This window comes from Montipora capricornis, chromosome 2, assembly GCF_036669925.1.
Source record: "Montipora capricornis isolate CH-2021 chromosome 2, ASM3666992v2, whole genome shotgun sequence".
NCBI lineage: Eukaryota > Metazoa > Cnidaria > Anthozoa > Scleractinia > Acroporidae > Montipora > Montipora capricornis.
In genome coordinates, this window is record NC_090884.1 from 22,883,795 (window position 1) to 22,894,968 (window position 11,174).

At 40.5% G+C, this 11,174-nt stretch overlaps 1 protein-coding gene and 1 pseudogene across 1 annotated transcript; both read left to right on the forward strand.

The window, feature by feature from the left end:
- Positions 1-205: 205 nt before the first annotated feature.
- Positions 206-2,947, forward strand: LOC138039119 (uncharacterized). Its single transcript, XM_068885301.1, has 2 exons — positions 206-255; positions 460-2,947. Exon 2 carries the CDS (start codon positions 760-762, stop codon positions 1,927-1,929), a length of 1,170 nt encoding a protein of 389 aa, XP_068741402.1. The 5' UTR covers positions 206-255; positions 460-759; the 3' UTR covers positions 1,930-2,947.
- Positions 2,948-9,498: 6,551 nt separating this feature from the next.
- Positions 9,499-10,163, forward strand: LOC138036130 (uncharacterized; annotated as a pseudogene).
- Positions 10,164-11,174: the final 1,011 nt, after the last annotated feature.

Consider the following 11,174-nt stretch of genomic DNA (forward strand, 5'->3'; position numbering starts at 1 on the left):
TGCTGGATAAGTGGTGTTGTCCTAAAACATAAAAGCTAGAGTGATTTCGTTAAATTAGTTGATCTCACAATCATTCTCATCTGAGCAAATAAATTATTTGTCTGAAATTGTTTCAAATTTGCATCATTTTTTTCAGTAATATACTTAAACGTTGCTTCGCAACGCGCCAATTGAGTTTCCCTTTGGTGGTGCAAACTCTAACTGTTGGAAAAACCAGGATCGTAACAAAGATTAGAATGGACGAAATTTAGCATGGTAAAAACACACCCTTTCTTTTTTCATTGGAATGCACATGTTTTTTAGAACATGAGCAAAACTTTTTGTGACATAGAATCCTATATCATTTCATGTCCTGCTTTCACACGCATTATCAACTACTCTAATCGATTGTGGTTTTCTAAATTCGCTAAATCTAACGGTTGAATCCAACATAAGCTTTGTTTGTTTTATCGCTTTAAGGAAAGCCGAATTCTTTGAGTTGATTAGATCAAAACAGACATGAGTTGTGGGCGATAGGAACCATGACTCAATCAGTGGCAAACAGGTGCAAAATGGATAATTAAACAAGCTTGGTGTTTTTCCGGAATGCTTCAAGTATAAAAGAAGTAAACCGGCTCAGATCTTTGGATTTTAGTTACTCCTCGTAAACTGGGCAAGTAGAGGACGCTAAATCTTTGTCAGTGAAACGTTCCAACGCTCTTCGACATTTACAGACTGTTGCGCACGAAAGAAGAGATACCTCAAAAGTTACACCGCGCGATGGCTTCAAATATCACTGGTATTTGCTTGTTAATCCTAACCATTTGTCAATTAAGCGAAGCAAGAATGGTGCATCGTAGGCCGGCACTCGACATGAGAAGAAATTTCCAGAAATGGTTGAATGATATTTCGAAAGATGAGATGTCTATATCAAAGTTTGAAGCGCTGATGAAGCCAGGAAGTGACGAGAAGCACGCAAGTTTAGACAAAGAAAGGGAACAAATAGAGAAATGTGTGCGTGGATCGCCGTGTGGAGAAAACGGCAACGGCTACGAACACGAAAAGTTTAGGGTAAAAGAGCAGTCGGAAAACGGCGACAAAAATCGGATAGAAAACGATGACGCACCCAAAAAGTTCAACGCAAAAAAACCTTATTGTCCCATTGGGTTATGGTGCATTAATGAACAAAAACGTGGCTACGAGAATTCAGACACATTGGACCGATGCCCTCCCGGATTGTGGTGTAAGAGAAACAGGATAAAATGGGCTGCCAAAGATCTATTCACCAAGCAACCCAAAAAAAGAGAGAGAGAAAGGCTCTGCCAAAGTGGTCATCAGTGTTCAGTGCAGAGAGAAGAGGACGACGCCGTGGCTGATGCCCTGAAGAGATGTCCGCCAGGTTTATGGTGCAAACGAAACCAAGAAGTAACAAACGTTGATAAAACAAGCTGTCCGATAGGTTTAAAGTGTTCCTCTAAGAGAGAGGCGGGATTTGAATCATATACATCATTACAAAACTGCCCACCAGGGTTGTGGTGTAAGAGAGACGAGTTTTTTGCCAAAGAGGGTACCGCTAAGGCAAAAGGCACGACAGAAGAATGCCCAGATGGATTGAAGTGTTCCGATCAACGACTAATGAGCCCCGAGAATTTGGAAATTCTTGGTGAATGTCCTCCTGGTTTCGTGTGCCAGGGTAGCTTTTCAAGTGGCGATGGTCTCATCAAGGAACAAAGTAACAACCCCGAAGAGGACAATCTACACTGTTCATCTGGTACCTGGTGCGCAGTTAAACGGGATGTGTCAAACATAGTGCACAACAACTTGGAAAGATGTCCTCCAGGCTTGTGGTGCAAGCGAAATACAGAAAAAATCCATCGTGTCTCCTCTAAACAAGGAGATGACAATGATCCCTGGCAATCTTTGCAAACTCAAGGCCTGAATCTAAATTGAAGCTGTTTCTAGACGACATTTATCAAAGAATAATTTTAAGAGAATGTTGTCTGTTCGAATAATTTTCAAAATTGTTGCTCAAGAAACCATATTTAGAGACATCGCTTAAAAATTACAGTGAAATAAGTGACAGAAAGTATGACAGGTTTTTTCCATTGCTTTGCTTTTCTTTATTTCGCTTCTGTTCAGGTAGTATATTTTGAAACCGACCTAAGGTTCTTTTAGAAAAAGGTCGATGAAAAGTGGCATTTGAGAGAAACGAATTTTTCAATTGTGAATTCTCTGAAAAGAATGAATCCCCGGTGTCCTTTATACACCAATTACCTGGCCTATTATCCTGCCTTGGTAATAGCTTCGATACTGCAACTCGCTTGGCTTCGTACAAAAAAATAACATTCAGAGCTGCATTTGGTAAGGTCTTTCGCAAAGCAAAACCTTAAATCAATATGCATATGCTTTAAATTTGGTATTTAAGTGTTTTATTTTCGTCAGTCGTTCCTGTGATAAGGATAACTGATATTAATTTAAATGGGTAATATTGGCCCATGTAATTGTGACTCGATATATATTACCCAAGCAACGACTACACTTCTGTTGTGGAAAACCGTATGTGTTTTATGTAAATCAAGTTGTACTGGAAATTTTCAGGGAAAGCTGGAATAATAATTAAAATTGTGTTTATAAAACTGAACAAGAAACAAAACTCCAGGATATCTATCGGACAGCCATGTCAATATATTACCGATCTTTCGTCATATTCACGACATCCACAATTCATTCCATTTTAAAATTTAAAATTATCTCCTGATGAATCGGGTGATCTAAAAGCAAGACTAAAGTTTAACCTCTAACCATCATCATAAACATAAATTTGATCAAAGCGCGGAAAAATACGTGAGTTCGATTTTTTTGCGTATCTATTTCTACACCCTTAGTTAGAAATACAAAGTTCATTTGTTGGCTTCATGGGACCCCGCTGAAATGATCTATTAAAAATAGATGTTCACCGCCAACGGCAGGGCTTGGCTAAATTTGATGTCTACGGCCTTTTCAACATGTGTCTAACATGAAGAAATTAGCCAATCAAGAACTACTGATATCGAATGGATAACATACCGAAGGAAATCGAATCCAAAGACAGACTGTTCTTGGGGACTAAAGACGGAAACAAATGCTTCGCTTCGAATTCTGGTAATTAACTTTAAATTCTTTCATCGTATATCTATTCAAAGCACTGTCATCCGTGCTTCGTTAAGGTATGAGAATAAATAAGGAGCAGCAGTGCACTATAACAAGCTATTTTGAAAGCGTCGTTTACTCTCGCTCAGTAATGTCATTTTTACCCCTTTCACCCCTGAGGGGCTCCCCAATGACGAGTAAAATCGTCTGGCGTTAGACACTCTTAGGAGGGAAAGGGTTAAACCGCCACGGCGACGGGGTGATTTTTTTGTCCCAAAATCTCATTGCGCCGCTTGCAAGCCTCAATCACAAAAGCAAGGCCCTACGATGCACGTTTCTTCTCGCCACGTAAAGCAAGCATTAGTTGTCTAAGAAACTCGTGCGTGCACAGATCAAATTCTGACTGATGATAGAGGTAGCGGTACCTCGTTTCCTGGTCTTGGTAACACATCGTGAATGATCAAGGGGTTAAAAACTCAGAATGCAGTAATTATCAACCAGAAAGAAGGTGCTTAGCACTGACTCGAAAGGTGTACCTACTACTGCACGAAACGTGGTTGAACGCGACAACTTACAAAATAATGAGCTTTGGCCTTCGAATAACTTATTCTAGACCAATCGCGGTGGTTGGTATACCAGGATAGCTGTACAAACGTGACTCATTGAGTAATACACGTAAAATAATAAAGATTAAGCTAACGGTTTTAAACAAGGGATTAACGAAACTAATCAATGTACGTACCCAATAACTTAAGCACAGGATTGTACCGGAGTTTCTACAACGACAGTGATGGTGAAACAAGGCTTTCTCCGAACCATATAAAACAGTTGACTGCCTCCTTCGCAGGCTATTCTGTGAAGCTAGCGAATACTGTTGTGGAGCACGCCTCCCCATTATTCGCTGCGCCCCGCTTTTCCTTTCACGAGCGGGCGACTGGGGATTAGGCAACACAGTTGAAATTAGTTTAAAGTTACAATGTTTCAACAACACAAATTGTAGAGGTCTCAGGGGAAGAGCAAAGTTCCATGACTGGGGACTTGACAGACGACCTACCTTGTTTTAACAAGTCAAACTTGAATGTAAATTTGTCCTTTTTCCTGAATCATGCAACTTAGATCTAACTTGAGCGACGACTGCACCCTCTTTGCTGATACTAGGGCAATTAGAGCGGTAGTTTTCATGGAGAGTTCCTTAAGCGAGAGATCTGTATTGTCTTTCCATTGCCGTAAATAGTCCATCACAACTTTAACATCCCAAACAGTGGTGTAATGAGAATTTGGTTTTATCAACGGAGTTGATAATGTAAATTGGCCACCGTACAGAGATTCTAAAAGCTGACGTTTCGAGCGTTAGCCCTCGAGGAATTATGGGTTACGTGTAGTTTATATAGTAGAGTAGGAGCTACGCTATTGGTGGTAACATGGCAACGTGAAAAATAGGAATATATTAGTTAAATGAAAAGCGGTCGTTAATACATGTACCGTGAGGATTAAGGGTGCCGATTTGGAAGATGAATTTTTGTTCTAGATTCTTGCGGCTTTCCGTCGTACCTAGGGAAAGGCCGCAGATAGCCATGTGTTTTTTGGAGTGGTTAGGGAGACTAAAATGACGAGCGACTGGCTTAGATGCATCTTTGTCATTCTTCTCAACATCGCGAAGGTGTTCGCGGAATCGGTCACCTAGTCGTCCACCTGTCTCGCCAATGTATACTTTATTGCATAACGTAAAGGTTATGCAATAAATGACATTTGCGGAGGTACATGTGAAACGATCGGTGATCTTAACAGATCGCTTAGGTCCCGATATCTTGCTAGTGTTAACAATGAAAAGACAAGTTTTGCATCGTGAGCGCGCGCATTTGAAAGTGCCGGGTTGTTCGTTAGTTGAGCGCGCTTCTAACTAAAAAGTTACCTACGTTTTTGTCGCGTTTGAATAAAATAAGTGGCGGTTGTGAAAAGATTCTACCAGTCTCGGGATCATTTTGGAGTAATTTAAAATTATTAAGAATGATACTTTTGACTGCGTGATTATGAGGATGGAAAGTGAGGGTGAATGGAATTCTGTCATTCTTGTCTTTTTGTGACGTTTGTAGTGATGACTGTCAATCAAATTGTTGGGCGCGATGATGGCCCGCTTTGACCACAGAGACAGGATAGCCACGTTTTTCGAAGAACTGGCACATCTCCTCTGATTTGCTGGAAAAATCGGAGTCATCACTACATAGACGTCGAAGTCTAAGAAATTGAGAATAAGGAATGGAGTTCTTGACATGTGATGGATGTGATGATGAATACAACAAATAACTGTGAGAATTCCTCGATTCGCTCTGACGAAGGACTAACGCTCGAAACGTCAGCTTTTAGAATCTCTGTACGGTGGCCAATTTACATTATCAACTCCGTTGATAAAACCAAATTTTTGTATACTACTTCCCCACCGACGCAGCACCACAGTTTCTTTAGAAACTACCCCCTTCATTCAGTGGTGTAATGAGACTTCCTTGGCCTCGAAATGTAAACCCCTCTCATAAACCGACAAATGAAGGGATAATTTCTAACTGAACATGTGCTACCATATATAGTCAAGTGAGGATAAGGCAGAGTGAGCAGTGTTAATAGAACTAAATCCTAACCCCAGCTCATAAAGAAAAGTTAAAAACTTTAACACCTTATTTACAGAAATGTTATGGGAATCAATGTTCCTTTTACTGCAGATCTAGAATGATGACCACTTGTTAAGATAGACGCCATTCTGGTGTTTAGTGGATTTCCGCCAGGACTGCGACATGATTCCTCTAGCTTCAGTTCCTCGCGAACTCCTATTGCCTCAAGGCATTTCCGGATTCAAAACATGCCATCAGTTGCATTTTCTTCCATAGTGGGTTATTTGAATGGCAATGTGGCAGCCTTAACAGGTTTTCCTTCCTTAGTAACCGCCTTGGCAGTTGAATCAGTCTGAGTGGGCTACATGAGTACAATGATCACTCCCTCTGCCTTGTCTGTTGTAATCTTCTGTAAACATCTGGGAATGAGAGAAAAGGGAGGGAATGCATAAAATGGCTTTCTGACCCACAGTATTGAAAAAGCATCCACAGCAGTTGCACCAGAGTCTGCTTTCCATGATACATATTACCAATCTGTTTGTTTGACCTGGAAGCAAACAGGTCAATCTCAAAATGGCCCCACAGTTGGGATAACGTTTGGAAGACCTCTGGATTCAACATCCACTCCCTTCGATCATTAAATACCCTAGATTTGCTGTCAGCCATGGTATTCTGTTTCCCTGGCACATAAACTGAGCTAAGGAAATTATTTCTCTTCAAGGAAAATTGCCAAATGCTCTTTGCAATAACATTACAGGCTCTAGATTTACTGCCCGCCATATTGTTTATGTAGCAGACAATGGTTGTCTTATCTGACATTACACGTGTGCGCTTGTTACTAATATTGTTGCACAATGAATGTAATGCAAAGAGGGCTGCTACATTTGAGGTGTTCTGGAGCTATAGGTACCGAGGAGTAAGAGACGGTCTTTTTAAATCTATTGATGCCATAAAACCTTTAGGCTTCACAAGTTAATAAGTCTAATAACTGACTCAATGCTTTCCATTTTGAAATGATGATGCTGCACATTCTCATTGAAGAATCAGTCTGTAAGTAACATCCTTTTTGCGTCGAATGAATATAGGGCAGATAAATTCTAGTCGCTTTGATGTGTCACTACCAAAGAGGAACTGGTTCATGGGAACTGATGAAGAGAAGAGTGACATGTAATCCTCATTCAGGTCCGGTGTGATCTACACTCTCTGCGGCGAGCATTGATTTCATAGTTAGCGAAGCTCATTGTTTCGATTGCACCCAAGCTATCATTGATAAAAATATCTAGATACCATGACCAGGTGATTATGATTTGTTCATGCCTGGCAGCTTGTCGTTCAGGTGCAATACCTTGTCAAGCATTTTTTGCCAGAATTGTGACTGACTTGACAACACAACCCTCCCCTACATTTGCATTTTTTCTGCACTTTCTGTTTACTGGTGGTCTCATCAGAGCTTGAAGTCGATCACGGCTTTTTACTGGGCTGTTCGTCGGTGGTAGTGCTATGCCACTTTCGTTCTCTGTGGTATGGTCAGAATCAGAGAGAACATCACATTCCTTGTCGTCTGCGTTCCAGACGTCCGGCAGAGTCAGTGTTTGCTCTAACAGATCAAATTTTCCAGCTAGAGTATTTTTCAAGTCTCTGATCGATTCCGATAGCATAGCTCCGAATTTTTGAAACTTGCTTTCGTCACTGGTAGCGGGTTTTCGCGCCGTTTCTTTCACTGAGACATTCGGCGAATGTACGTCCCAGCTGTTGTTTTCATCATAATGAGTCTAATGAATAAGGCCCTCTTTGCTACTGAACCTGCAGTGCTTTCAGTATTCAGAGAACGTCCCTTTCTCACAGTTAGTCTATCTTTAAGACCTCACTGAAACAAATTGTCATTGACAGAAAACTAAATTAATAGACGCGCCCGACCGTATTTAAAGTTAATACCATCTTCTACTTTGTGTGAGGAACCCAAGGTTAATAAGCTCTCAGCTTTGGGGTTTCCTCGCCACATCGTCTATGGATGTTTGTAGCTGCAATTTTTTAAGACTTACTTTAAAATGTTGCAAAGTAATATATTAATTTTACATAATATTATATTATAACTATCGTTTTAGATTGTTGTAACCAACTGTAACCTATTTATTTATTTATTTATTTATTGTTTTTTGTATGTGTGGCAGACAAAATAAAATAAATAAATATAAGTTGACAATCCTTAAAATGACTCCAAAAGTATTAAACATGCATCAAACATGCCTCACTTTAAAAAAGCTTTGTGTCCTGCGGCGTCATTTGTTACGCACAATGATAATGATATAAAAATCCTTATCATTCCACGCGACAAAAGTCCAACTTCAACACTTCAATACTTGACAAAAACCAACGTTAATTATTCGCAATTTTTCCTTCTTTAACACATTTGATCAAAACTTTTTTGATCAAAACTTAAGTCCTAGCTCTTATTTTATACTTATCAGAATATCGTGTTTCTGATTAGTCAATGACGAATGCAAAAATATAACTTAAAGGTGCAATAGAGTTCGATGAAATGCGCCCTTAAGTTACGAAATGCACTCGGGTTCAGCATTCGATGTCCTATACTTATTGAACGCCAGTGCACTTTCCATTGAGGCATTTTTTATTTATGATTCTTTTTTTTGCCCAAAGAAACTTCTTTACAACAATTAATCATTAAAGCCAGTCTTCCAGCATTGAGAACGCGAGGCCGTTTTGAAGGAATGATTTATTAGCTTGGCAATAGATGGAGCTACTACAGGAGCTGCTAGCTTGAGCATTCGTGGACTGAGCTTGTCGATACCACTGGCTTTGTGTGAACTAATGCTCTCAAGACAGTCAATGACCTTGGCCTCTGTAATAGATGGAATGTAAATTAAAGAGCACTTTATTATCCTTTTTAGTCGATTTTTAGAGCAGACAAAATTGATCAGTTTAGACATGTCAAAGTTTGTTTGAGGAAGTAACGACCTGAGTTTATCAGCAGCAGATGTAAAATGAAAATTTAACGCCATTTCTATCGTATCCTCGATAATGCTGTTCACACGTTTGGACTGATTAACCATTCCTGAGGTTGATTTAATTATTTTCCATGTTTCTTCAGCATCGGTTACATTTTGCTCCAGTTTGGAGACATAAAACTTGCGTTCAGTACTTCTTAACATGCCTACTGCTTTATTTCTCGCCTTTTTATAATCAGCCCAAACAATTGGATTGCAAAGACATTTAAACTTTTTTAATAACGAATCCCTCAACTGTAGTTGTTTAATTATCCAAAGATCTTGATTAAGCCGTGCAACAAGTTTATTTCGTCATGGACAGTGTTATTCAAGTGCATCAATAAATAACTTTTCTTATGATTCCAACATATCATCAATGTCATCAAAAATAAAGACAGAATCCCACCGGGGTCTGCATTAAGTTTGTTTAAAAAGTTCAGTATCAAACCTTTTCATTTTGCGGTATTGTATATAGTTGTTGATCTTTCTGGCGTTGGCACGCTCACCTTGATTACTTTATTTGCTCACTGCAAACAAAGGTAAGTGATCAGAAAGTCCAACAACAGGACAAACAATATGTTATTTCTGAGTGAGCTAGCGAATAAGGCTGAAGTAACTATTTTGTCGGCACGAGATACAAAAAGGGCCTGGGTTCCAGGCCGGGGCATCATGGGTTACGATGTAGGGGTATATAAGACCAGGTATAGCACGTGGTTGTCATCTAGGCTTCAGAACCAACCGCGTTCTTTCGTTCGTTTAAATTTTTCCCTTTGCCGTTCGTAATGTCGATCACCAAAGCCGAAGTGTCCGACCTAATTAAAGCCAACAACGATCAGTTAACGGCCTTCTTTAAGGAGCTACTCAAGGACAATGCAGGTCAGATTAAGCGTGCTAAGGAAACTTCGTCAGAACAGCAAATGAAAGAGATCAAGTAATTGAAATTTCAAGAACCGCACAAATTTAAAAGAAAAACCAACGAAGACCAGTACAAGTTCAATCTTAATCTTGTGGAGACCTTCGACAGCGCCAAGTCCGCCGCCGAGAAGTCCAACCTTGAGAAAGTGAAGTCCGACCTCGAAGAAGGTGAGAAGTCGCTCGTGGAACGGCAAAAACATATTCTTCTGGCTGACAAGTCCGAATACGGTTGGAATACGATCGAAGAATACAAACAGCAGGATCTAGTAGATGATTCGGAGGACAAAAACGCATCTACAGTGCTGAGAGGCGTGCCCGTGCAGTTTTGTCTTCTCGAAAGAAGAAAAAGTCTTCAGCGATGGCTGCGACCAAAAGATCTTCTCCGCTTCGCAGGTCAGTTTTGTCTTCAAGTTCCCAACCCCAAAGTCAGTCCTCCCAGCCAGCCACTGCCAATTCTAGTTTCCTGCCTCGTCGTCCTAACATTAGCACATGCTTCGCTTGTGGAAAAACCGAGCACTGGCGTGCCGGTTGACCCGCGATACCAAGCAGTCTGACTCTCCAACTTCAAAGTGACTAGATGAGCAGGATTTACCAGGTGTCTTGTTTTGATCGTAATGATTTTATCTTGGAAGCTTTGAGCGACAGTCAGCCTGATTCCTGTTCTGACCTGACTTCTTGCAATGTTTTTCCGCTAGTTTTAAGCTTGTCTTAAGATCAGCAATGTTTTGTTAATATTGATACTCCCGCTCAGCCCTCAGCTCGTGGAAAATGAATTGACTTTTGGCGTACGCTGGAAATGTCTCAGTTCATCCTGAATGTCATTATCCAGGGTTACAAGATTCCGCTTTTTCATCTTCCCACACCTTTCTTCAAAGCTAACAATGCCTCTGCACGTAACAACAGTACTTTTGTGTGTGAAGCTGTTAATGCCCTACTCAAGCTTAAGCTTGTCGAAGAAATTTCTTGCGCGTCGGACATTATTAATCCGCTCTCCGTTTCTACTCGCAGTTCGGTAAACAAAGACTGATCTTAGATGTGAGGCATGTGAACGCTTCCATCTACGAGCATAAGTTCAAGTGTGAAGACTTGTCCGTGGCCACTCAGATTTTCGACAAGGACTATTATTTATTTAAATTCGATCTGAAGTCCCGTTACCATCATATGAAAATTTTCCCAGAGCACCGCAAATACCTCGCATTTGCTTGGGATTTAAGCACGGAGAAGTTCAGATACTTTCAAGTTTGCGTCCTTCCTTTTGGCCTTTCTTCTACTCCTTTTATTTTCACCAAGATTCTTAAACCGCTTCAAAACTCCTGGACAAGTCGGGGCATTCCTATTGCCATTTTTCTGGACGATGGCCTAGGAGGGGGAATTGATAAAGTTTCTGCCAAAATTCACAGCTTAGCCGTTCATTCTGATTTACTCAAGTCTGGTTTCGTCCCCAACCAGGAAAAGTCCGGTTGGGCACCAGTTCAAGTTATTACATGGCTAGGAGTTGTTCTTAACACCATTGATGGCTCTGCCGGTTCAGGGCACCAATGAA

Bases quoted from the DNA above. Each gene is read 5' to 3' on its own strand.
- LOC138039119 (XM_068885301.1), top strand. From the start codon at position 760: ATGGCTTCAAATATCACTGGTATTTGCTTGTTAATCCTAACCATTTGT.